The 27,531-nt window shown below is 50.9% G+C and overlaps 3 protein-coding genes across 3 annotated transcripts in view; 1 reads left to right on the top strand and 2 right to left on the bottom strand.

The window, feature by feature from the left end:
- The window catches only part of LOC123345648 (protein S100-A16-like), a 643,389-nt gene that overhangs the window by 295,979 nt on the left and 319,879 nt on the right, over nt 1–27,531 (bottom strand). The gene's annotated exons all lie outside the window — the stretch shown is intronic.
- Nucleotides 1–27,531, top strand: part of LOC123345636 (C-type lectin domain family 2 member D-like) — a 348,976-nt gene that overhangs the window by 254,550 nt on the left and 66,895 nt on the right. The window lies entirely within an intron of this gene.
- LOC123345879 (C-type lectin domain family 2 member D-like) lies at nt 75–8,883 on the bottom strand. Its single transcript, XM_044982934.1, has 4 exons — nt 8,844–8,883; nt 5,742–5,893; nt 4,831–4,934; nt 75–225 (listed from the first exon to the last, which is right to left on the bottom strand). Exons 1-4 carry the CDS (start codon nt 8,881–8,883, stop codon nt 75–77), a joined length of 447 nt encoding a protein of 148 aa, XP_044838869.1.

Here is a 27,531-nt window from a genome sequence, read left to right as displayed (position 1 = left end):
TCTGCAATTGCTCAGATGTGATATTGTAAAGAGATCAGTCCAGCTTTTCTGGGACTAATTCTACAGTACTCTTCTTACGAGTCCCCTTCTGCAGCAGCCTCCTTTGCCTCTGTAAACACATCGGGTTTGGTGCAGATCCAGTGTCTCTCACTGGTGCATCGCAAGCTGCTGGCCCCACCCACATCATTCAGATACGCGCAGTCACCTCCTCCTCCTATCGGAAACCTGCAAGACAGAAGCCAGGGAGCTGGTGTCAGGCAGGAGTTGGGCGTTTCCCATCAGTCACAGACAGGGGGAGACACTTGCACAGTGCAGGGAGCTGCTGCACTCACAGCCCCTCATGATTCCCCCTCCTGCACCAGCAACAGGCCCCATGCCCAGTGCCCCAGCAGAAGGGGATCATTAGAAAGGGGGCAGTGGGACCAGGAGAAGTTTAAGATCAACTGGCTTCCATGAAGCACTTATGCTGGGGGGGTATTTTAATCCCAGTTCCTGCTCCCCCCACACCCCCAGCTGGCTCTGAATGGGCCCCTGCAGGCCCAACCAACCCAGACTGCCCTGACTCAGATTCCAGGTGAGTGTCAGCGTGGCGAGGAGCAGCAGTAATGCCACGCAGAAGAGCTGGATGCAGGGCTCCCTAGACAGTTTACATCAGCTCTCAGGCCAGAGGCCTGTCAGGCCAGGCTGTATGGTGGGGGCTGGAGCAAAACGTCAGCAGTACAGAGACTGCAGCACAAACCGAGCAGCCGTGATGTGACCCCAGCCACTCACACAGAGCTTCCCGTGAGAGCTGGAGGCCAGAACGTCCCACCTGGGAACAGAGCAGGATCCTGCCCCATGGTCCCATCCTGGCTACACAATAGCCACATGGTGGGCTAGGAGAAGATCTCCCCTCCCCCAACCAGCAGCCTCTGGCTCCAGGTGGTTGGGATCCGTCCCAGAGAAGGAAGAACCCAGCCCCCACCCACCTGAGCAGATGGCTCTGGGACGCCCTCCTCCCCCCCCCCACCATCACCCCAGCACAGCTCTGATGGGATGGCAACAATGCACCCAGAGCTTTCTGCTGGAGTGGCCCCCCCAGGGTGACAGAATCTGAGTCTGTAGCCCTGGGCTCTAAGGCTCGCTGCTGTGGGTGTTTATTGCAGTGCAGACGTTCCCTCAGCGCTCAGGACATCAGCACTATGTCTGCAGTGCAGCTGGGAGAGCGGCCCCCAGCCCAGGCAGACTAGCTCGTGCTAGCTCGGGTTAATAGCAGTGTGGACACTGATGTAGGTGGCAGCTTGAGCCAGCCCCCCGATCTTGGACCCAGGGGGGTGGGGGTCATTACTATTTCTGCTGAGCTAGCGCCAGCCTGTCTACTGGGCTGGGAGGCCTGCTACCAGGCACAGTGTAAACAGACCCCCCGCAAGCAGGCTTCCTAACACATGGCTCCATGATGCCATCACAAAGACAGGGCATTCTTGCTGGAACATATGACAATATTGACTGGGATCAAATAACAGGTCGTCAACTGACCAGCTTCCTAAGCCCACTGCGGGCACATTTTCCAGCTTCCCACCAACCACACACAGGGCCGGTGCTACCATTAAGCAGAACTAGGCAGTTGCCTAGGGCACCAAGATTTGGGGGTGCCAAAAAGCAGTGCCCCCAATTTTTTGCTGCTCCACTTCTCCCGCCTCCCAGGCTGTTTGGCACCGCAAGCCTAGGAGAATTAAGCAGGGGTGGCGTGATCAGGGAGGACACAGAGCGGAGGTGAGCTGAGGCGGGGTGATGCTGCATGGCTCCTCGGGCTGGGGTGCTGCCACGGAGTGGGGCGGGTGCTGCAACAGAGCTCCCCACCCCAGCTCACCTCTGCTTCATGTTCTCCCCGAGCACGCCGCCCTGACTCTAACTCCCCGCAAGCCTGGGAGGGGAGGAGAATTAGTGTGGGGGCGGCGTGCTCAGGGAGAACACAGAGCAGAGGTGAGCTGGGGTGGGGAGGTGCTGCACGGCTCCTGGGGGGGAGAGGGTGAAGCGCTTCAGGGCAGGGAGGGGAACTGCCGCCTCAGGACGGAGAGCTGCCGCAGGGCTGGGGGTCGCAAGGTGGAAGTTTCGCCTAGGGCACGAAACTTCCTTGCACCGGCCTTGACCACACAGGGCTTCTTTTTAAAATGAGATTCTGCTGTAAGCACATAAGAGTGACCACACTGGGTCAGACCAACAGTCCATCTAGCACAGGGTCCTGTCCTCCGATACTGGCCAATGCCAGGTGCCCCAGAGGGAATGAACAGAACAGGTCAAACACTGAGTGATCCATCCTGTCATCCAGTCCCAGCTTCTGGCAGTCAGAGGTTTAGGGACACCCAGAACATGTTACACCCCTCAAATCCAGGGTGTGTGCGCCCCAGAAATTGATTACGCTAATTGCAACCATATATGTGCATTCAGTCACCATGAATTAATAATAAAATAGACCACCACCTAGTTAAGGGTTAATTTGAAAAACAGGCTTTTAGAGGCCAGGTCAAAACTAGCTGGTAGTTTCTACTAATCAGAATGGGAGGAGGGGAGAGGAAAAAGCCAACAATTGAGATAAAGAAAATAACTGGACTGAAAACTTTGATATAGAAGTCTTATTATGATTAAGATTGTTAGGAATATTTGTTGATAAGTAGTTTATTGAAAGTTAGGAAAAAGTGCTGATTTACTAGGGGTCACTATGACCTGTGTGTTTTGTAGAAGTCAGTTATAAAAGACTAGCTAACACAGTGTACTTCAGAGCAGCAATCCACTGAAGCCATCTTAAGAGACTTTTTCCGATGCTTTTTCTCCTCAGCAGGTGAGCAACTGGCCACCGTGAACCTCTGTAAATTACTCAATATTCTTCCAGATTTTCTGTAGATATTTAGGATGTTCTAAGCCCATTGGTTAGGTCTGTGTGGGCTTAAATCTAATAAACTGCAGTTTTAGATAGAGCCCACTTACTTGCTTTAATCTTTCATCAGATGTAACTGCTGTGTTCCTAATGATTTATTCCTGACACCACCTGGAGTGAAACCATTAAGTTACCACTGCTGTGGGTTCTGATCACCCTGGGTAACACAAGGGGTTGCTTCCCTCACCATATTGTCTAACAGGAACTGGTAGACCTATCCTTTGTGAACTTATCTAATTCTTGTTTGAGCCCAGTTATATTTTTGGCCTTTACAACATCCCCTGGCAACAATCCACAGGCTGACCTGCGTTGTGTGAAGAACTTCCTTTTGTTTGTTTTATACCTGCTGCCTATTAATGTCATCGGGTGACCCCTAGTTCTTGTTTACTCCTTCACACAACACAGCACTTCCTTATTTACTTTCTCCACACCAGTCATGATTTATGACCTCTATCTTGTCCCTCCTTAGTCGTCTGTTGTCCAAAAACACTTTTTAATCTCTCCTCACAGGGAAGCTGTTCCATACACCTAATCATTTTCATTGCCCTTCTTTCTACTATTTATAATTCTAATATAGCTTTTTGGAGATGGGGTGACCAGAACTGCACAGTATTCATGGTGTGGGCATGCCATGGATTTATATAGTGGTATTATGATATTTTCTGTCTTATTACCTATCCTTTTCCTAATAGTTTTTAAAGGATTTTTTTTTGCCTCTAACCACCTCTTTTATTCTGCTCTTTAGCCAGCATGGCTTTTTTTAATTGGGAGTATACATTTAGTTTGAGCCTCTATTATGGTATTTTAAAATAGTCTCCATGCAGTTTGCAGGCATTTCACCTTTTGAAGTTAAATGCTACTGTGGTGGGTTTCTTTGGCATTCTGCCCCCCCGGCTGTTAAATTTATGGTTGCTATTACAGATGTGGTCTCATCTCAAAAAAAGATATACTGGCATTAGAAAAGGTTCAGAGGAGGGCAACTAAAATGATTAGGGGTTTGGACTGGGTTCCATATGAGGAGAGATTAAGGAGGCTAAGATTCTTCAACTTGGAAAAGAGGAGACTAAAGGGGGATATGATAGAGGTATATAAAATGAGTGGTGTGGAGATAGTGAATAAGGAAAAGTTATTTACTTGTTCCCATAATACAAGAACTAGGGGCCATCAAATGAAATTAATGGGCAGCAGGCTTAGAACAAATAAAAGGAAATTCATCTTGACACAGTGCATGGTCAACCTGTGGAACTCCTTGCCTGAGGAGGTTGTGAAGGCTAAGACTATAACAAGGTTTAAAAGAGAACTAGATAAATTCATGGAGGTTAGGTCCATTAGTGGATATTAGCCAGGATGGGTAAGCAATGGTGTCCCTGGCCTGTTTGTCATAGGATGGAGATGGATAGCAGGAGAGATATCACTTGATCATTGCCTGTTTGGTTCACTCCCTCTGGGGCACCTGGCATTGGCCACTGTCAGTAGACAGGATACTGGGCTGGATGGACCTTTGATCTGACCTAGTATGGCCATTCTTATGTTCTTTTACTGCTGATAGTCCAGAATTCAACCTGCTACTGGTTCAAGTGGGGTTGGTTATTTGATCGCACCCAGATCCCACTGAAATCAGGCTTGCGATATCATCTGGGACATCCCTGCTGTACCCTGGTTCCAATGGCAGCCCCAGGGACTCAGCACTTGTGACTATCAAGCACCTTTAACAGAGATGCCTCGTTACAAATTCAGGGGCCTCACTACAGCCAGACAGACCTGAAGGCTGCAGCCAATCTCCCAGGAGGAGACGCTGGCTTCCACCCATCTCTAATACACAAAGTACATAAGAACCCAAGCGCTCTTTGGCTGTTTCCACAGCACTGACTGTTGGCCTGAACTCCCAAAGCTCAGGGAATTCACAGAGGACTCACAGGTGGTTGAATTCGGTGCCATTGGCCCATTTCCAGGGCTGCCCCAGGTCCTTCCGGAGGCCAATCCAGTGGTCAAATTTGCCTTTATAGCGCAGCAGGAAATCCTAAAAACAGCGAAGGGAGAGGTGGTGTCAGAGCCCCGACCCTGCTGCTCCCCCAGGCTCCGGGCAGGGAATCCCAGGTGTACACAGAACGGTTCTGAATGTTTCCAGGGGGTGGCCAGGGATTTTCTCCTCCCTCTTGCCCAGCTCTGGGTAATTCAGTATTAACCCTCCCACCCCAAACCCAGCTCCCCCTCACCCCAATCTGCCCTGGGCTGGGGCAGCTCTTGGGTGCTGCTGGGTCTAAGCTGCCCCCCACACCTCCCCATGCAAGGCCAGGCTCTATGTGAAAACCTCTCCTTACAGAGCAGCTGAGCTCCCCTCACCATCGCAGGGGAAGGGGAAGGGGAGAGATAGGGAATAGGGAATGCTGGGAGGAGCCAAGACTGAGAGAAGACGCACTCCCCACCCCATCCTCAGCCAGAAGGGGCCAGGGCTAAGAGGATCCTCCCCACAGCTTGCTGTCCTTTCGCCTATCCAGGAGCTCTGGCTCTTCAAGTCAAGCTGACGTCTCAGTCCTGCCTTCCAGACCCATGCAGCCCAGCAGACACCTGAGCTAGCCCAGCCCTAGAGAGGGACAGTCTCCTGTTGGGAAGGCTGAGAGTGGGTGATCCCCACGGTCACACACTGACACCAGAGGAGCCCTGGGCCCAGCCAGGCCTGGCATTCAGCAGCTGAAGTCCATTCGCTCTGGGGTCCCAGCATGAGAGGGCTCAGAGCTGCTCCTCGCCCCACAGGGCACAGCCCAGGTCCTACTGCAGTGGCCGGTGCATGAGCCAAGGCCAGGCCATTGCAGTGAGAGTCTCTCACCATTTCCTGCTCATTGTCGATCCCAGCCAGGGAGGCACCGAGGAAGGAGCAATATCTCTGGCTGTGGTTCCAGTTCCCTTCAGCCTCAGAGAAATAGTAACATTTCCCTCGGTACCTGATCCAGCCGGGTGTGCATGTGGGGCCCAGAACAGCTGAAGAACACCCAGATAACAACACTGAAATGAGAAAGTAACATGTGGTTTAACAGGGAACCTGCCCATCTTTGGGGAGAGAGGAGCCCTGGCACCCCAGGCTTCTGAGACTCCCCTGGCAGCTGCAGGAGCGTGTGAGGGAGCCAGGAGAACACCAGGAATCCAGCCCCAGAGGGGGGTTATCTGACCCTAGTGTCCCAGTGAAACCATCTCAGGTTCATGGCTCATTAGCCAATGCAGATTCAAAGTGAAGAGAACCAGGCCCAAGTGGAATGTTAGAGCAGGGAGTGGGCAGGGAGCTGCAGAAGGAGAGGACAGTTAAAGGGGAAGAAGAGTGACACTGGATAAGAGGTTGAGTTCAGAAGTTTGTCAGGTCTGTTAACCTGGGCTGCTGCCCCCCTCTCCCTGCTCTGAGCTTGGCTCCCCAGGAGAGGCAGGTTGAGATGAAGATGGGAACAAACTCCCTTCCCTTCAGGAGACCCAACACCCGCTGCCTGGGCCCATCCAGCACAGCCAGACACAGGGTGATGGAGAGGTTTGTTGTAATATGTTTGCCTGGCAGGAAGGATTCCCATGACATCTCAGCCTGGGAGGACTAACACAGCTCAGAGCTTTTCATCACAGGCACTGGATAAACAGCCACCCATTCAACAGAGCAACGAAAGGCAAGTGAATAACTGAGAAGGAAGTGAAGTAACTTTCAGTCAGGGACATGAAGTGCCACAAGGTGGCGCCAGAGCTCCAGTCACAGGAAATGGCCAGTTACACTGACTGGCCAATTGCAACTTGATGCATTTCTCACCTACAGACATTTCTCCCCCAATACAGCAGCTAGAAGCTAGAATACCCAGCTGCTCCACCTGCAGTGTAACCCTTTCAGTGCCAGAGAGCAGCAGCAGCGGGGCCACCCATAACTAACACCAAGGAGCTATTAGCAAGGTCAGCGCAGCAGGTGAATAACCAGAGGCAGGTTATTAGGGTCACTATGGGAAGAGTGGCTAAGCCCCCAAGAATCACTCCTGCTTGCTCTTTTCTGGGGTGGGGAGGAGTCTGACCTCAACCCCCTCCAACTATTTTTGTGCAAGTCCCTTTTTATGCTCCTCATGTTGCACCACATTAACTCCCAGCTGTTTTTTAAGCCTTCCCCTGTGGCTGGGACACTCATACCTTTGTAAGAATATTAGCAGCTGTGGCAGCGGTGATCAAAGAATGATCAGGTTATGGGCCAGGCATGTATTTCCCTGGAGATTTCACAATTCAGTGTGCTGTATGCATTTGTGCTCACATAAACACAGCAGGGTAGTCCATGCATACGATACTTTATAGTCCTGCTCAGGGTGTGATTTCTGTCACTCGTTTCAGGGAGCAACTGCAGCTGTGTGGGGCACAACTTCACATTTCACACCCTGTACGGAGCTGGATATGGGAATACACAGGCCCCCGGGAGAAAGGCTGCCAGGCCTGTGGGCTCCTTCCAGTGCTGCCTAGGAGGGACAGGACAGAGCAAGGAGCCCCTGACCGGTGCCATCTCCACCATCTGACCCCACTGCATTCTGGGGGTTCTCTACATAGGTAGCTGTGGAACCCCAAGCTCACAGATCTCACCTTGTGCTGTGTGAGCCAGTGCTGCCCATTCCAACAGCCAGCCAGTCCAGCAGGGAGCTGGGACTGACAGCCCGCCTGTAGCAGGGCAGCTGGCACCAGTGTAATGATGGGGAGGCAGATACATCTGTGCAAACCCCTCACACAGATGTTCTGGAGCCGCATGTCCTGCTCTGGTAACTTACTGCAGTGACCGGCACCAGGGCAAGCCCCTTTCTGCACCACTGCAGCGCATCAATGTTAGCAGTTTGCACCAAGTCAACTGTGTCAATGTTACATGGGCTGGGAGGATTCCTAATTGACTCCCCTCTGCCAGCTACTAAATGTTCCTGGGGCCCAGTGATCAGATCCCAGTGCAACAGAATCTCACCCCTGAGTTTCAGAGCACCCCCCACCCCAGACTATTGGCAGATACAGCCAGGCTCTGAGGCGGCTTTAGGCCTATTGCACCAATTCCCCTGAATCAGGCCCCACGCGTAAGAGGGCCCCGCACCCAGTGAGAATCCCTTCCCTGGCTAGAGGCACCTTTTTAATTTTTACTTACCTGGTGGCGCCCCAGGTCTTCAGTGGCACTTCGGTGGTGGGTCCTTTGCTTGCTCTGGGTCTTCGGCGGCACTGAAGGACCCGCCACCGAAGACTCGGAGCACCGTCTAGTGAGTACAAGCCCCACATGGTTTTTTACATGTTTGTTTTTTTTTAAGTCATCCCTGCCGGGGCCCCCGTCAGAACTGTTTGAATTGGGCCCCGCACTTCATAAAGCCGGGGCTCATGTTCACCATGAACAGCTGCCCTCTGCACTAGCACTCGCTGTCTGTGCAGGTGTGAAGTCAATAGCACTATGGGACCCTGCACTGCTGATGTCACTAATTGATGGGTTTCACACGGCGTTACTGTGCTGCGTTTTACAGCTCATTTCAGTGACACGGCAGCACCTGCCAGCCCAGCCCTGGGCACAACCCGGGGATGCAGGAAGGCCGGGCTGGTACCTCAGGGCGACACGCTGCAGGCAGAGGGCCCAGCTCATCGCTGCCCTGCACCTTCTCCTGTCAATCACCCCCTCTGCACGGGGGTACCAGCAACTGTGCCTGGGGCCCGGCAACAGTGACTTGGGCCCCAAGGGCTCAGAGCTGGGCTGGGGGGAGCTAATGTCAGTCAGATCGTCCGACACAGAGAGTGCCCAGGTGCAGGGGTCTGGGGGGAGCAGGAGGAGGGTCGTGGAGGAACATCCCCCAGGAATCCTCTGTCCCAGGGGCAGAAGCCAGACAGGCCGGGAGGAGAGACTGTGACTGTGGTGGCTCCAGGGGGAATGGAAGGCACAGAGAGGGGGCAGGGAGGGCTGAGAACTCACCTGCCAGGACAATAACAGCGATGATGAGACCTAGGGACATGGCTGCGAGGGCAACTGTGCATCCCCTGTAGTTACAAGGAGGTCCTGAAACACAAAGACCCGTCAGGCCGGGCCGTGAGGACACGTCTCACCAACAGCACCAGGGCTGGAGCTGCCCTAGAACATGCCCCGTTCTGTCGATGGCTTCTCCCGTCAGACGCTCTGGGAGAGGAGCCCGGAGGCTCAGGCAGGCTGGGGCTGGCAGAACAGTCCCTCCTTCCCCTCAGCCCAGAGCCCTCCCTGGCACCCCCAGCCAGGCTGTCACGGGGCCTGGTGAGCTCAGGGGCACAGAGACAAGAACCCGCATGTTCTGGTGGCAGAAGCTCAAGCTGCCCCCACCCCCGCTCTGCCCCCTGCCGAGCGCTGGCTGGGCCCACATTGCCGAGTGCGCCTGTCCCCGCACACTGGGGTCTCACACTGGCCACACACTGCAGAAGGGGGGAGGGGCCATGGCCACCGCTGTGTGCGCCAGGCAGCAGCTGTGAGCTGGGATCGGTGCCCTGAGAGCCCCGGGGGGAGATCCAGTCCCTGCTGCCCACGGACGGGCGGTTGCTGCCACTGAGAACGTGGCCCCAGTTGGGCAGTTCAGTGTCTCCAACTTTTTCCCAGGCAGTGACACCCCATTACCTGGCTCCCTGCCAATCTTCTGGTGTCCACAACAACCAATACAGGACACCTGCTGCAGAGGCTCTTCGCTCTCAGCAGCCCCAGCTACTGGCCCCATGGTCTCAGCCACACTCAGGCTACAGACACTGCTGCAGACACTGGGCTGGGGTCGCCTCTTCTCCGTCTGATGTCCTGCTCCTGGCTCCCGTCCCTGCTCTGGACTCTCCAGCCGATCTGATGAACCAAACAGAACAGGTCAGGGTCGGGAGCGATTCGTGGTTTCTCGTTCCCTGCGCGGCCAGGCTGTGCGAGGCTGCAAGATGCGGCCACGCCGGCGGGGGGCGGGCCCGGGCCGGGCGGGGGCCGGCGGGGCCAGCCGACCTCGGCAGCCGAGAGGCCATGAGTCCATACACAGTTGTAGGACCCACGCTGCGCTCGGCCCCAGCGCCCCCGGTTCGCCTCCTCCTGCCCGCACTGCCAGGACGCGTCCAACGGCGGCTTACCAGGAATTTGTCCCGCTCGCTCCTTCGGTCCCTCCGGCCCACGACAGCGTCGTACTGGCGCCTGACACTCCGGGCGGGCAGCACCTGCAGAACCGGTGCCTGGATCACTAGCGACTTCGGCCAGAGCCGAGTTCTGCTTCCCGTTCGCTCCAACTAAAGTCTACCGCCTTCGCCGTGGGCTTTATACCCTAAACTCTCAGCCAATCAGGGACCAGGCTCCGCCCATTTCTTCTTGGAGGTGGGTAGGTCAGGATTCTAAGCGTATTTGTGTGTGGGCGCCGCCCGGGCCGGATGTTACACTCTCAGAGACATCGGGGCACGGAGTTTTTCCAGTTTACTGGCTGAGGGCTCAAGCGGGTTCTCTCCTGTGGTTTTGGGGGGGCCCCCAAAAATGTGCCCACTGCACTAAACTAAGCTCCAGAGCGAGAAAAGACAGGGAGCTAAAACTTAAACTCATGCTACTTCAAAAATCCTTAGGGTCAGCCTCAGACCCTGGCGCGGATTCTGCCTCCGCTCCCCGCCACAGCTCCCCCCCTTCAAAAAGGCATAAGAAAATGGCAAAAAGAGGGCACCTTCTGTCAAACTCAAAGGAAACCCTCAGACACAAACCTTCTCCAGTCAGATCTACTATTTCTTTACCTGTGCTCCCTCGCTTGAGCACTTTTGACGAGCCGGACTCCACCCATTTGGAGAGTCTCTGAGCTGAAAATGCTGTACCTTTTGGTCTATTTGCAATGGAGAGGAAGAGTCCCAGAGATTTTCTAAAAGCTCCTGTCCTGTCCAAATGGAAGGCCAAGGTTCTCCCCACATCAAACGTGAGGGATGGCTTCCCTATTATCCTGATGAGGTTTGAGATAAAAGGGTTGGAAGCTGAATAGGTTCATATGAAATGTAGAAGTCATCTTGGGAGTGAATTTTGTATGGGGTCTGAGTGTGACTTGGTCAGGGAAAAACACTGTGAAGGGGGGATGCGCCATCAGAGCCATTGTCTCCCCACCCTTCTTGCTGAAGTGATAGCGATCAGGAACATCGTCTTCATGGAAAGGTGAGGTTAGCGAACAAGTGGCCATGGTTCAAATGGTGGTGTAGGCATTGGGACACAGCTTTAGGAACACAGCCCTGGGAAGAGCGTGGAGACCTACTGTCCTGTGGGAGCGGAAATCAAGTCTGTGTGCCAAGCTAAGCAGCAAATTCTGTCAGGAAGGTGTTTTTGATGTTACATTCTCAGAGACACCAGGGCATGGAGTTTTTCCAGTTTACTGGCTGAGGGCTCAAGCCGGTTCTCTCCTGTGGTTTTAAAGAAACTCCTAGATGCTGACTGGCACCCTTGTTGCTGCTGACACCACCTGGCAGAGTGGTTACATAATTACAGCCCAAATCCTTCTCCCTGATCAAAATTTTCCCTCAAAAAAAGTTGGACACGGGTCAACCTTAAATATGCCAGAAAACCCCATCCACGCATTTCCCCCCAGCCCACCACTCATTGCGCAAACTGATGCACCCCATGCATGGCCGTAGGGCTCCTTGTGCCCCCAACAGCAGCTGCAGCCGGGAGCCCATTGGGAGAGCCCAGGACAGTTCAGCCCTTCGAGATCAGCACCCAAAGAGCCCCTGCCCTGGTACCAACCCAGGTGGGCTCTGGGTAGAGATCGGCTCAGCTCCCCCTGGCCTCAACCCCCCTCCCATCCTGGACCGCTCCTCCTCCCATCCCATCTGGCCCCCGTTCTCCACATAAAACATCAAATCTGAGTGAGTGACATGGTTAACACTGCAGTGTGCAGACAAGAACCACAGCTAACCCATCAACGCAAAGGCAGAACCTGGGGCTCAGTGGTTACTGCCTCATGCTGCATTCATAGTAAGTGCGCTCATTTTACAAGTAAAACTGGTTTGTTTACTGTCTACCTGGCCCACACCACTAAGATTTGAGAATCAAACTGGTTTCTTCCCCGTTTGCATGTGAGGATGGGTCTGCAGGCTGAACTCTGCCTTCAACGGCACTCGGCAGCCCGACTGCTTGGAGAGCTGTAACTGATCGGCACTGCAGTAAACAAGGCTGTTGATACACAAGGAGCAGGAGACTCCAGCTCACAGCTGGGATGTGTGGTGTTGTGTAGGGAGCGTAGGCCTAGAGGCAGCAAAGGAGGGTCTCTGGCAGTAAGGAGGCAGGGTGGAGCGTGTGTAGGGCACGGGGGAAATCAAGAGGAGTTTCCATTAGCAGCAGGTTTAAAGTCCCACCACTCAGGTGACAGAAACTATCCTGATCCCCAGCACAGCACACTGCCAATGCCACCCCTCCCCATCCCTTAGACAAACTGCTTCCCGGGGGCAGAGGGTCCACCTGTATCTCCCTGGAGAGACTTTTCCTTTCATCTGTCAAGACTGGAATGCTGAGATCTGCCCCTTCACAATTCTTTACCTGAACGTTCACAAGAATGTGGCAGAATTCTTAAATGCATTGAGTTATTCTGTAAACAACTGGAATAAAATATGTATGACTTTACTGTGCAATACTGAGCTGTTTACTTCTCTCCACGTTAAAAGCAAGGCCAAACACGATCCAATGGCTGGAAGCTGAAGCTCAATAAACAGATTAAAATTAAGGTGCAAACCATTTTATTTATTTTTTTAAACTCTCAGAATAATTAACCGCTGGAACAGCTGGCCTAGGGCCATGCTAGATTCTCCATCTCTTGGAGTTTTTATATCAGGACTGGATCAGTCTTTCTAAAAGACATGAACTAGCTCAACCAAAAGCTATGGGCTAGATGCAGGTATCACTGGGTGGGATGCTCTGGCTTGTGCTGTACAGGAAGTCAGACTTGATGACCCTAATGTTCCCTTCTGGCCCTAAAGTCTATGAAGCAAGGAATAAAATACATCTACTTTGGGGGAAGTTTTCTAGTGTACACAAAAGTTAAATTGTTCCCTTGTTGCTGCTCACTGCGCAAGACAATCTCCTCTGCCTCTTTCCTGAAGCCCCCAGCCGCCCCCTGACTAGGGAAGCCAGAGATCTCAGCAGTAGTATCACCCCTGGCTTGATCCCATGTGGAAGCTCAAAGTGCTCATGGCCTTCAGCCCTGGGCTCAGCCTCTGTAGTGTTCCATGTCTCTGCTGATCAGAGAGTGAGGGGCAGGGAATTAGGCATGGGGCTTCTGCACGGTCACACCAGGCATTAATTGCCACTGCCAACATAGGAACCAACAGAGGCCAGCCCCAGCTGCTTGAGTGGCACATGTAAGAACCCTGCAGTAGCTAATGTGGAATAATTTGTCCCCTGAAGGTCTCATCCTGTTCTCTACTGGATTGACTTAGACCCCAGTGCATGAGGGTATATATCCCTTGCCATTTTTCCCCTTTGATCAATTATAGCAAGAATATCCAGAATTGCTATTTATTGTTCAATCCCTTCTTAAACCTGACAGGTGACCAAGAAAACATTCCTGATTATGTTGTCTGGGCCTTGATGCAGAGAAGGCTGGTCAGTGCAGTTACATCAGAGGAATTCTGGAGGGTCTAGGAAAAAACAAAGTTACAGGCTGAACAAAACCCTTTTGTAAGATCCATGCAGCCAACACAAATAGCTGCTCTGAACCTATTGCCTTCCTGAGATTCCAAGTGCCTCCTCGGAACAGCAGAACAGCAGCCCTTTGCACCAGCGATCACACATGGCTGGGAGATGATACAGATATGCCTATAGGCAGCTGGGCTCAGAGCATCCACCAAGTCTAAGAGTCAAACCACAGAGAGGCAGGATAAGTTTTCGGGCAGATTTTACATGCTCTTTGTCCATGCTGAAGGGGTTTCCAGACCCAAGAGTGGAAATGGTACCACAACTGGAGATATTTTAGCACATGCAGGGCCTCCGTGCTCCCCAATCTCCTAACTCTTGCCCCCTTGCCCTCAGCTCTGACAGTGCCCCTGAATCCCAACCCACAGCCCCTGAGGAGGACAGAGAATCTCTCCTCACCCACACCCCACTGAGAACAGAGCTCTCTCGAGTACCACATGAATCCAACTTGGCAAGGCTCACAGGGAGCCATAAACCCCACTAAAGTCTGAGCCCATTGTCTTAGGCACACAGCTGCCCTTTTCCAGCTGTAAAGCTGTCCCAGGCACGGTTTGTCGTCTCAGGAGCATATCCATCTTGGGGGAAAGAGAAAAAAAAAACACACCATCCAGCCTCCTCTCCCTTTTCTTTCACACCCCTCCTAGTTGTCCTAAAAATATAGATAATAATTGGAGATATACCAATCTCCTAGAACTGGAAGGGACCTTGAAAGGTCATTGAGTCCAGCTCCCTGCCTTCACTAGCAGGACCAATTTTTACCCCAGATCCCTAAGTGGCCTCCTCAAGGATTGAGCTCACAACCCTGGGTCCCCCCACATTAGAGTCCTACACTGGCTTCCTCAGGCTGAGGCAGAGCTCAGAGAAGCAGCCCCTCCCCACCAAGAGCTCCAAGTGCAGGCAGAAGCCTGGCAGACAGGAGAGGTTCAGGAAAACAGAGGCATTGGAGGGGTGGAAGGTGGATGCAGGGGATGGTTTGCTCAGAGAGCACTTGTGTTAGGGAAGGATGAGAGCCCTCCTGCCAGCAGGCAGAGCACTCCATAGAACTCCCACCTGTTTCCTGGCTCTGCTACCCAGCTCCCCCTCCCCTGAGCTGCGATCCCAGCCAGAGAGAGCTCTAGCAATTGAGTCACTGCCTTACCACTTACTGCCAGCCACACATGCAGTGGGAGATCCCTGTCTGGTGGGGTCTGTGATAGGTTCAGTCAGAGACCTCCTTGGGACTGGCCCCTGATGGGCTGAAATTACCTTTCAGCCCATTTTCCCTGCCACTCTGGACCCCCCAGAACTCTGGTTTAACAAGGCAGACACACTAGCCTGCCCAACAGAGAGCCAGGGTCTGGGCCATGCTCCCAGAGCTGCACTTAACTTTCTGAGCTGTTTTCAGTGATCTGTTTGCAGCACCCCAACACCCAGCTTCCAATGGGATCCAAAAAATCATTTTACTCTGTATAAACTTTATACAGGATAAATTCATAAACTGTCCACCCAATATAACAGAGATATGCATTTCTGTGTGCTCCCCCAGGCATTAATCACTTACTCCGGGTTTATTAATAAACAAGTGATCTTATTAAGTATAAAAAGTAGGATTTAAGTGGTTTCAAGTAGTAACAGACAGGACAGAACAGGTAAGTTACTAAATAAAAATAAATCAAATGCAAGGCTAACTTAATACACTAAGGATTTAGTTGCAAATACTAACATCTGGGGTGAGTAGTTCTCAGGTACAATACTTTTCAGACCAAAGCTGTAGTTTACGGCCTGGGTCCAGCAATCACTCACACCTCTGTGGTACTGTCCTTGGTTCCGGTTTGTTTCAGATCTCTTGAGCCAGCTGAAGACAAAAGTGGAGGGGCTTCCAGGGCCTGTTATATTCTCTGCCTTGTGGGAGGAAACCCCTTTGTTCTTCTGTGCAAAATCAAAGCAGCAAAATGGAGTTTGGAGCCACATGGGCAAGTCACATGTCCATGAATGATTCAGGTTTTTGCAGGTCAACACCATTACTTTAGTTAGTTTGAACATTCCCAAGAAGGTTCACTAGATGTGGATTGGAGTCTCCCAAAGTCCACTGTTAGTTAAGTACTTCCAATTACTTGAATAGCCTCTTCACAATATGTTGGTCAAACCTCCCTCCCACAGCAAACACAAGCATAGAGCCCATGCTGATAACTTCAGCTATAAAATGACACAGGTATACAAATAGGATGAACATATTCAGTAGATAACTTTTGCAAAGATGTGTTACTGGGCCTATTTAGCATAAAGCATATTCCAGTTATGTCATATTTACATTCATCAGCATATTTGCATAACGCATATAGAGTGCGGTGTCACAGGCTTATCTCAAGCACAGCGGGGTGGGTGACATGCTCTTGAGAACAGAGAATGTTCTGCTGAGGGGCTGATGCAGTTGTGTCCCTTTCTGTCATAGCCCCAGAACACGTGGGACTAGACCCCCCATTTCACCAGCTTGCCCAGTGTTATCCCCCAGACCTGGCCCTTCCCCACACACAGTGGGGTGCCCTGGAGGTCAGGAGGGGATGGAAGCAAAATACTTCTGTCCTAAAGATTTCCCAGCGCCCCCCCCAAATGCAAGAGCCCCAGCCTGGGAGAGCTCCCTTAGCACTTGCTGCCGTGTCTGGTCCCATGGCAGGGTCCCTGCTGGGCAGGAGGCTGGCGGGAAGTGGGACCTGGGAGGAGGTGAGTGACACGGAGAGCAGACTTCGGTGAGGACCTCAGGCCAGAGAATTTTACTCTAATTTACCAAGCCCATCTGCCTGTTGGGCTTTCAGCCAATCCGTTCATTCAGTCTGTGAGCCACGGCCTGAGCCTCTCCCCACATCATTTACTGCATCCAAAGAACCATGCCAAAGCAATGTGGAGGCTGCAAGTTGAGCACCCAGCAGTTAGAAATGACCAGAACTAAGGCTGCCTGAAGCACCTGCTGCCGGGAGCAGCCAGGCAGTGCCTTAATAAGGGCAAGGCAAGTGAGGCACTTGCCTCAGGCGCCTAAAGCTGAGGGGCACAGAAAGGCCCCATAGCGTCCCTGCCAGAACAAAAGCTGCTGCTGCCTTGGCAATAGGATGCCAGCAGGCAATCGGCTGATGCAGCTGCTGCACGTCAGGAGGGGGGAGGCACACATGAGCTTTGCAGCCGCCCCCCCCCACCCCAGCACCCACCTGGAAGAGATGCCGAGGGGGCTTCTGGTGGGAGACCGTCTGACAGGATCATCTGCAGCCAGTGGATCTCACTCACCTGTGCAGCTTCTAGGGCTTTGGTGAGTGTTTGACCCTGTGATCCGCTCCCCCCTCACCTTCCCAGCCACCACTCCTGCAAACTGGGGAAGGGGCAGCAGCCCCATCCCCCACTCCCAGTGAGGCTACGGTGAGGGACAGTAGGGGAGGAAAGAAGCCACATGTAGTGGCAGTCCCCTCCCCACAGCACCCACCACCCCTTCCCAGAGCCCACACCCTCTCTCCAGCCCCCAAACTGTCCCAGAGCCTCCCCTGCACCCCTCCACCCATCCTGCACCCCCACCCCATGCCCCAGCCCGGAGCATGCACCCAGCAGCCAAACTCCCTTCCAGAGCCTGCACCAGACTTCCTCCCTCTCAACCATCCTACACCCCAATCCTCTGCCCCAACCCAGGGTCCGCATCCCAGACCTCCTCCCCCGACCCAAACTCCCTTGCAGAGCCTTAGGCAGGTGTGGGGCAGAGTTTGGCGGGGGCCTCTGAGCACCACCAAAATTTCTACAAACCTGCCACCCCTGATACTTGGGGGATGAGGAGCCAACTGGCGAGTCGGTGAATGGAGGAGGGCCCCCCATTTTCTGTATTTTAATTGTTGGTACTGCATTGATTGACTGCTGTGTGCATTAATATAGCAACCCCCTGGGTCTTTGAATGAGGCTTTATACTTGGGCGGGGAGGGCGAGTGGCAAGTCCATGGCTGGAGGGGGGCAAATCTCCCAGGTTCAAAATCTGGGACTGTCTGTTGGTCCTTTTTGCTGCTTTTCTCTGGGCTGGGGGTTGTCCCAAGGCTGCAGAGAGGGTGTTCCCAAAGGAAGGTGCTTGCTCCTAACCCCCCCAGGCCAACAGTGTGTCTGCTCTTCTCTAGTCTACCCACTTGAGAAGTGTGATTATCCTTGGTCTGGCTCCCAGCCCCTCTCCAAGGGTTGCAGCTGTCTGGAGGTGCTGCCTTCCACACCTTCCTCCTTCACACCTTGTTCATTCAACAGGACAATTACAAAGTGGGGGGGAAGATCTTATTCTACTTCTAGCAAAAAGACATTTTTCTTTTACCTCAATTATCCTACCTTATACAAAAAATGCATAATGCAGAGATTTATCTACAACTGCTTTGATTGACTGCTGTGTGCAGTAATATAGTGACCCCTGGGTCTTTGAATGAGGCTTTATACTTGGGGGGGGGAGGTGAGGGGGCAAGTGGCGGGTGGGCAAAGAGGCGAGCAGTGAGCCAGCAGGGGTTCTAAGGGTGGGCATGGGGGTTTCTGGCAGGGGAGGGAGAAGGTGAAAGAAGGCAAGTGGTAGGTGGGGGACTGACTAGGAGGGACACAGCAAATCAGCAGAGGGCTAGGGAAGTGAAGAGGGGTGTGATGGTGGGGCTGAGCAGGGAGGGGGTGGGTCCTATTTTACTGCTGTGATCTGGTCACCCTATGGGTGCCATTTCTCCCCCCCCTCCATCTCGTGCAGGAGCTGTGAGGTGATGGAGCACACCTAGCACAGATGAAATCTTCGGAGAGTTGAGTTCAGCAGCTGAGTCTTTTCAAAACATTAGTTCACACATGTTCAGTGAGGCTTATAATTTGGTTAAATTTGGGCCGATTTTCATGGGGATGGATAGGGGCACATGCCTGCCATCAGGGCAACCCCCTGCCAAATATCAAGAAAGCACTGAGATTCCAGAGGTTATCAAAATGCTTCCAAGCATTTTATTTTTTAACCTGGGCAAAGAAGGATGTTTTGCCTAATGTCCTTGTAAGCAGCTCACCTGTTTTAGCTGAAACTTATGAAAAACATCCTCAGGCAGGCATCTGGCAAGGGAAATTTAATATCAAATGGTTAAAATCTGGGAAAATTATAAGTATCTGAAAACAGGGTATTGTAACAGGAAGTGTTGGAGACTTGTGGGCAGTGATACCTGTAGCTCAATATAGTGGTAGCACCCAGAGGCCCCAGCTCAGATCAGGGCCCCTTTGTTCTGGGCACAGCACAGACATAGCAAGACAGTCCCTGCCCCAGCTGAGATCAGTCTAAACAGACAAGACAGGCAAAGAGTGGGAGGGGAAACTGAAGCACAGAGCAGGTGACCATGGGCAAGTCACTACCCTATCAGGGAAGTAGTAGAGCCAGGACTAGAACCTAGTTCTCCAGTATCCCAGTCCAGTGCCTTAACTGCTGCACCATGCTGCCTCCCCTGAAAGCCTTAGCGAGAAGGGGCACATTTGGGACTGACAGTGCAGGAGTGAGGAGCAAGTTTGCACCTGCTTGTAGTTTGTAATCACAGCCTCCGAGGGGCCAGCAGCCTCACCTGCAACCGCAGCCTTTTCCCTTTGCTTTCCGGGAGACAAGCTGGGGACAGACATGCCTCTGGGTCATGCTGCCTTCACTGCGGAGTTTAAGGACCCTGCTCAGGGTCAAGGCATTGTCACCCTCACTCCTGTGCTGCCTTCAGAGCTGGGCGAACGGAGAGCAGCAGCTGCTGGCCAGGTGCCCAGCTCTGAAGGCCGCGTCGCCCCCAGCAGCAGCACAGAAGTAAGGGTGGCAATACAGCGAGCCCCCTACAATAGCTCTGTGACCCTCTTTTGGGTCAGGACCCCCAGTCTGAGACACGCTGTGGACTGCTGTATACCTTTACCCTACCGTGTAGGGTACCTTTTATAGTATACAGTAAAAGCACACAGAAGACACCAGATTTCATGGGGGAGACCAGATTTCACAGTCCCTGATGTTTTTTCCATGGCAGTAAATTTGGTAGGGCCCCAGTCCTCCCATTGAAACACTGGTACTTTCTTCTGGTCTTCTGGCACTTCCCTGTGCCCCAGCCTAGAATCACACTGCAGGCTCCTGAGGAGAGACAGACTCAAGATCAAACTAAAATGAAAACACTTCACAGTTGGCTCCCTCCCAGCTCTGGAAAACCTACAAACTCAGGGAGCATCTGGGATCAGGGGAGCTGCAACCTACGCTGGTTTGTAACCTTCCCCAGAGCAGCTGCTCCTGCTGCAGCACCCGGGACCCCAGGGGTTATTCTGACAGGAACTCACCCGATCCCTGACTGGTTCAGGGACGGGATCCACCAATGGTCACCTGAGTCAGACACCATCTGCTGGAACGAGCTGGTCTCTGAGCTGACCCTGAGGGGGAGAGAAGAGATCCTCTAAAGAATCAATCGGCTACAGAGCCAGGACTTGGCTCAGTGTTTCAGTTCATTTGACTTAGAGGTGACTGAATACGAATGATACTTATCTGATAAGCCAGCGCTCAGGGAGAGTTCGTCCATAGGCCCCAGGGACCTTCCTACAAAGGAAGTAACAGAATGTTACTAAACAAAACCATTCACAAAGTCTGTTGGAAGGAGACGGCCGGGGTGTTTCCAGATGTACCTAGTAGGGATAAAGGGAACTTGGGCACCAAGGTCTAGAGCCGCAAATGGATTTAGGTGCCTAAAGTCCAGATTTATGCACAACTGTGATCCACAACCCCCTGCTCAGCTGTCACCTCACCCTGTAGGCGCCTACGCTCACTCAGTGCCTATATTGTCCCTGTCAATGTCCTCCAGCTGCTAAGTTCCTGCCTCTGAGCATGGGCCCTGCTCCCTTCCATGTGACTGTTATCCTAGGGGTTAGGGGATTCACCCAGGATGTGGGAGACCCAGATTCAAGCCCTCCCCTCTGCCTGAGGAGAAGCAGAGCTCTGAACAGGGGATCCACACCCCTCAGGGGAGCGCTGTAACCACCGAGCTGGGGCTGGTCAGATGAACGGGCTCCCTTGGTCCCTGCTGAAGTTGTTCCACTTTCATTAAACAGTAATTGAGCCAGAGTGGGAGGGGGAAAAAAGTGAGATGCGCCCTACAGCCCAGTGGTTGGGGCACTCAGAGAGGTGGGGAACCCTTAGTCAACTCCCTTCTCCTCATGCGGGGGGGACGTGAACCAGGTCTCACACTGCCTGGCTGAGAGCCTGCACCCTGGCACTACAAGTGAGGTGTCACCCCCTCCCCAGCTGCTCTGTGTGGAGCGAGGCAGGTGCCGGAACCATTCCCCCAAGAAACGACCTGGGCAGCTAAGCAGCCCGACTCCGGGAAAGTCCCAGCTGTGACTCGCTAGACGCTCTAGCGCCGCCCTGCTGCCCAGACTTAGGTGCTGAATTCTGGGATGGATGGGAGGGGCTTTGGCCACACTCTCTTCACTGGCCTCTCCCATTGGCTCCCTTAGGCAGCTCCTCGCCTAGGTGTGCTGGCTTCTGTGGACCCCATTCTTAGGTGCCCTGCTCCCCCCAGTCATTGTACAGGGACCTGGACACCTGACTCAGGCTTGGTGGAGCCCAGTGATTTCCCAGGCACCTATTGCAACGTCTCAGTCCCTTTGTGGGCCCTAGAATTTTATTGCCCAAATGACAAATTGTCTATTTCAGAGAAGGAATCTTAGGGCAGATCTCACTCATTGTTTTAAGTCATGCTAATTCGAGGGCAGTGACCCCCCCCCCTCCTGGACTATAGGCACATGTTGTTCTTACCATGCATTGGGGACCACCACAATTAGAGACAAAGATAATACTAAAATGGTCATAATTCATAGAATAAAAAACAATGCACAGCACCCACAAACAGTAGTTACCTCAGTTACATGCATGGAGAGCTAGGAACGATTTCCCCTCCGAGAATGGAGCTGCTCTGGTGGGGACACTTTCCTTTAGTTACATTCACAGATTAACACCAGAAGGGACTGGCAGATCATCTTGTCTGACCTCCTGGATGCCTGCATCCAGCCCCTAACTCCTGTATGGAAAAAGATGCAATATTATCCCATGTCACATATGGGAACTTGAGCCCCAGAGAGAGAGAGCGCGAGTGACTCTCCCAAAAATCACACACAAGGAGTTAGTAGCAGAGTCTGAAAACGAACCCAGAGCTATTGAGTCCCTGTTCAGAGCCTGAATTAATTAGATATACTTATCTCACAGAGCTGAAAGGGACCCTGAAAGGACATTAAGTCCAGTCCCCCTGCATTCATTAGCAGGACCAAGTACTGATTTTGCCCCAGATCCCTAAATGGCTCCCTCAAGGGCTGAACTCACAACCCTGGGTTTAGCAGGCCAATGCTCAAAGCACTGAGCTAGCCCTCCCTCTTTAAATTAAAGCCTCAGCTTTCTTCTCTGGTAGAACCCAGGAGCCCAACTCCCTAAGTTAATATATTTTGTGTCTTTAGTGTCTCAAAGAACTAAAGCAGTTCATGGAGGGGCAAAGGGATTTAATTTGAGGGTTGGTGACTCCAGTGAAGTTATCCAAGATAAACACGGGTCATGAATGGGTAGAGGTAAGTGAGTTAACGAAGTTCTATGAAACTGAAAAGAGGGTTTAATTTACTTAAAAGAAGCCATTCAAGAGTTACTCATTTAGAATAGCAAAGTTACTTATAAAAAAAAAAAAAATCAACCAACTCACTTCAAGAAGCTGCCTTGAAGCAGGCCAAAGGATGAAATTATTTTTCTAATTAAATCTCTTTGGTTTACAAAGGGTAACCTCTTAAACACCAAATTGTTTTGACCCTGTAGGTATAACGAGAGATCACAGAAAAACAGTCCAGCCCCCTGCCCTCATGTCAGGACCAAGCACCATCTAGATCAGGGATCCCCAACATGATGCCTGTGGGTGCCATGGCACCTGCCGGATCAACTAAGTGTGCCCGTGTCCTGGCCAGCGACGAGCATCCGCCGAAATGCTGCCAACAAGAAGCAACGTCAATAGGTGACGCCGCCGAAATGCTGCTGATTTTCAGTGGCATTTTGGCTGGAACACCGTCCTCCAGAGGCATCACCACCAAAAACTGGTGGCATTTCAGCAGCAACGCCTATTGACATTGTCACTTGTTGGCAGCATTTTGGCGGATGCTCATCTGCCGCCACGGTCCTCTGTGGCTCGTCCAGATGAAAAAAGGCTGGGGACCACTGATCTAGATCATCCCTGACAGATGTCTATCCAACCTGCTCTTAAATATCACCAGTGATGGGGATTCCACTACCTCCCTAGGCAATTTATTCCAGTGTTTCACCACCCAGACAATTAGGAAGTTTGTCCTAATGTCCAACGTAAGCCTCCCTTGCTGCAATTTAAGCCCATTGCTTCTTGTCCTATCCTAAGAGGCCAAGGAGAACAATTTCACCCTCCCCCTTATAACACCCTTTTACATACTTGAAAACTGCGATCATGTCCCCTTCTCAGTCTTCTCTTTTCTAAGCTAAACCCCAATTCTTTCAGTCTTCCCTCATGTTTTCTAGGCCTTTTATCATTTTGCTGCTCTTCTCTGGCCCCTCTCCAATTTCTCCACATCTTTCTTGATATGTGGTACCCAGAACTGACACAATTACTGAGGCCTAATCAATGCAAAGCAGAGCAGTAGAAGGACCTCTTGTGTCTTGCTCACAACACACGTTAATGCATCCCAAATCAGGTTGGCTTCCCCCCGTGTCACACTATTGACTCATTTAGCTTGTGGTCCACTATGACCCCTAGATCCCTTTCTGCCGTACTCCTTCCTAGACAGTCTCTTCCCATTCTGTATGTGTGAAACTGATTGTTCCTTCCTAAGGAGAGTACTTCGCATTTGTCCCTATTAAACTTCATCCTGTTTAGCTCAAACCATCTCTCTAGTTTGTCCAGATCATTTTGAATTATGACCCTGTCCTCCAAAGCACTTGCAACTTGGTATCATCTGCAAACTTAATTGTACTCTCTATGCCAACATCTAAATCGTTGAAGATATTGAACAGAATTGGTCCCAAAACAGACCCCTGCGGAACCCCACTTGCTATGCCCTTCCAGCATGATTGTGAACCATTAATAACTACTCTGAAGATTTTTATCCAGCCAGTTTCACACCCACCTTATAGTAGCCCCATCTAGGTTGTATTTCCCTAGTTTATCGCTAAGAAAGTCACGTGAAACTGTATCAAACGCTTTAGTAAAGTCTAGGTATACCATGTCCACTGCTTCTCCCTTATCTACAATGCTTGATATCCTATCAAAGAAAGCTATCAGATTGGTTTGACATGATTTGTTCTTTACAAATCCATGCTGGCTATCACCTTATCTTCCAGATGTATTCCTTAATTACTTGCTCCATTATCTTCCCTGGCACAGAAGTTAAACTGACTGGTCTGTAGTTTCCTGGGTTGTTCTTATTTCCCTTTTTATAGATGGGCACTATATTTGCCCTTTTCCAGTCTTCTGGTATCTCTCCACTTTCATGACATTTCGAAGAGGATAGAGGAGGTATCTGTGCCTTTAGCTATCAGCTCTGAATAGGATGCATTTCCATCAGGCCCTGGTGACTTGCCTAACTTTTCTAAGTAATTTTTAAACTTGTTCTTTTTTTTATTTTAACTTCTAAACCTACCCCATTTCCACTAGCATTCACTATATTAGGTGTCCTGTCACCAACAAGCTTCTTGGAGAAAACTGAGGCAAAGAAGTCATTAAGCACTGCTGCCATTCCCAAGTTTCCTGTTATTGTTTCTCCCTCTTCACTGAGCAATGGACGTACTTGGTCCTTGGTCTTCCTCTTGCTTCTAATATATTTGTAGGATGCTGTCGGATTGTTTTGCATAAGAGTGTGGGAAACTGACATGCAAGTCTCAAGGATGAGGCTCGTTCTTATCTGCTGGGAGGCAATAACAGGATAATAAATTAGAGGGTTGGCCAGGATGTTAAATAGCCAATGAAGTTACAGCTGTGCTTGTCTGTACCTTATTAACCAATTAGCAATTGCTTGATTGCTTGCTTTAAGTGTATAAAGATGTATGCTGGAGAGAAATAAAATGACTTTGCTTTCAATCATATTGATGGTCGAGCTCTGTCCACGCACGCCTGCGCTGCAACAAATGGTGACCCCGACGTGATTCGTATTGAATCATGATAGTGTCGGGAGCCTGAGCCCAGAGGCGGGGAGTGCCTATCCGACGTGATTCGTATCGAATGCTGAAAGTGTCGGTGGCCTAGTCTCGGTGGCCTGTTCCAAGCGGAAGAGCCGCGGATGGGAGTGCTGGAGAAGGGCCAGCCCCCGGGCGTCCAAAGGAGAGGCGCATCTGAGCTCAGAGGTGAGCGGCTAATATGGGAACCGCTGCATCAGCGGAAGAAGAAAAGCGGCTATAAGCCGGAGGAGAGTGGCTACAAGCCAGAGGAAGGTGGCTATAAGCCGCGGAGGAAAGCAGCGGCTATAAGCCGTGGAGGTGAAGGGCAGAGCAGCTAACGTGAGTACCGCTGTATCAGCTGAAGAAAAGATAACACAGAATGGGACTTTTCGTTAAATCAAATACAGTCTTTGATAAAACTGTTTGGGAGCGGCTAGGCTCCGAGCTTTGGGAGTCGGTGACTCAGGGCGATAAGGAAGCTTTCTCCCTGAGTCAAGTATGGAGTAAAACAAGGAAGAAAATACAGAAGCCTTTATTGCACATTATGAACCGACAGGGGGAAAGAATTTCCCCTGCTGCACTGATTTATTTATTAAGAAGAGAGGGGAAGTTGGGGAGGCTTCTCCTGACCGGCCTTCGGGCACAGGACGAGGAGGTGCTCCGCTGGAAGCGAGCCCTGGACGGGAAGACATTGGAGTGCACGGCGCAGGTAGAGGCTCGTGCCGTGGCCCCGGAGGTCGTTTGGACCTACAAGCAAGTAAGTTGTTTTGGCAGGAGCCCGGAGAAGGCGTCCCACGCTTTCTGGTCTGAGCCTGGGACAGTGCCGGGAAAACCGTTGTGCTTCTCCGGTATGAGCAGCAATAGCTGGGTGTCCTGACATAGGATTCACAGATTAAAAGAAGCCAAGCAGGGAAGGAAAAGGAACAGCATGAGTTAACTAAGCAAGCTAAAGATAAGACTTGGCGAACAGCCCAGACTAAAGAGAGCGTGACTGGGCCCAAAAAAGTTAATGAGAGCTGCAAAACTCGGCCTGGTATTACCGGAATGTGTTAGATTTCTTTTCTTATGGGTAAAGAAATGCTACAAAAAAAAGACTGACTGCTTGGACCCATGATTTTTACTGCAGAAAGACCCCTCCACATCAGAAGAATTTTTCTACTGATGATTGGCCTATGTAATTTTTTAGTCCTATTGTGTTTTTGGACAGCATGAAAAAGGGACAAGGTGTCCCTTGGCAGCCCCCATTGTGTTATTGGAATTTATTTTTTTTTGTTTTTTGAAAGAAGCAAAATTACTACGGGATGATGTCCTGGTAAATTTCCCCCGTAGAAGCTGAACCATGCCGGTGGTGGAAAACAAGAAAAAACACTTATGTTGTTGATATTGCCAAAGTCCAGAAATTCCTGATTAAAAAGACATTGAGAACTGACCCTGGTGAAGACACAAAGAATTACACACTGGCAGGACGAAATTTGTGGGACTTATGTTTGGAACTGTGGTATTAATTGAATTTCGGGGTTTATTTTACAGGCTGCGCCCTGTGTTTTGGATATATTTTTTTTTTAGCATGTACTGCCCCCCCCATTATGGTAGCCCTTCCTAATTGGATTGTAAATGATATGTCCTTCTTTTATTGAGGCTGAGAAAGCATTGCCAGTATGTTTGAAGTTTTGAATGGCCAGCTGATGGCCATTCGGAGTGATTTTGAGCACCAGGATAGCCCACTGCCCTTACAAATATATTAGGAGTACCATCTGATTTGGAGTTGTAAAAATATATTTAGACACTGTTTAAGTAAAAGTGTAAATATTTGCAGTGCCCCTCCCCAGCATGTAAACCGGTTGAGTTGGGGGGTGAGGGCTTTTACATATCGAACCCTGCCGGGTTCCTGGGGAGGATGAATGTGAAATTATTTACCCCAGCTTTTTAGAGTTTAATTGTTTGTTTTTCAAGTTTGAGAAAACTCAGCCAACAGGTTTGTTGAGTATTCTCAAAGGGGGGAATTGTGGATTATTTAGGCATAAATTTAGGTAATTTGGGAGAATGGCTTTGAATTTATGTGATCCAAAGTACCTTTATGTAAAGTGCTTTTGTTAGCCTTGTTAGATTTTTGTTAATTTTGTGTTATGTGCTGATTATTGGTTGTTGTAGATTGTTTGATATTTGATGTAGCCCCCACGGTGGGAAAGTACAGATAGTTGTTCACAGAAGATACCAGAAAGGTAGGGGCTAGTACGGTTTAGCAAGAGGAAATATGGATCGGGCCCAGGCAGGCACGCAATAGATAGAGAATTTGAAGAGGAAAAAAGGATCGGGCCCAGGCGGCGGGCAACAGACAAGCAGCTTGGAATACTGGTTGATAACCTTGAGGGTGTAGTTGATAGAACAGGTAATTAACTACTAGCGAGTAATGTTAGGCAGAGTACAAAGTTAACTCTGTGGTTGCTGGAGGGAATAGCAGTTGAATTTTGTAAAGATGCTAAAGAGAAAAGTTTTTGGTATTTTTGAAATGTTTGTAAATAAATTTAGGCAAAGAAATTAGTTTGCAATTGTTTGGCCATGAATATTTTGTTGCATTAGTTGAAGATTGTATATTGTGCTATGTAATTGTATTAGGCTAAGGGCATATAAGTGGTGATGTTGTTTTTTTTAGTGTTAAAAGGTAGAAGTTAATAGTAAGAACCCTTAAGCTGTGATTAGCTTTGAATTTTAGGAGTAAGCTAGGAAGCAATTGTATTAATGTAAATGATTTACCTGATGAAGTAATTTTTTTGTTTTGCCTGCTAGCTATATAGGGTTTTGGTATATTTTAAGTAATGA

This window comes from Mauremys mutica, chromosome 12 (assembly GCF_020497125.1).
Source record: "Mauremys mutica isolate MM-2020 ecotype Southern chromosome 12, ASM2049712v1, whole genome shotgun sequence".
Taxonomy (NCBI): domain Eukaryota; kingdom Metazoa; phylum Chordata; order Testudines; family Geoemydidae; genus Mauremys; species Mauremys mutica.
This window is presented reverse-complemented; position numbering and strand designations above follow the sequence as displayed.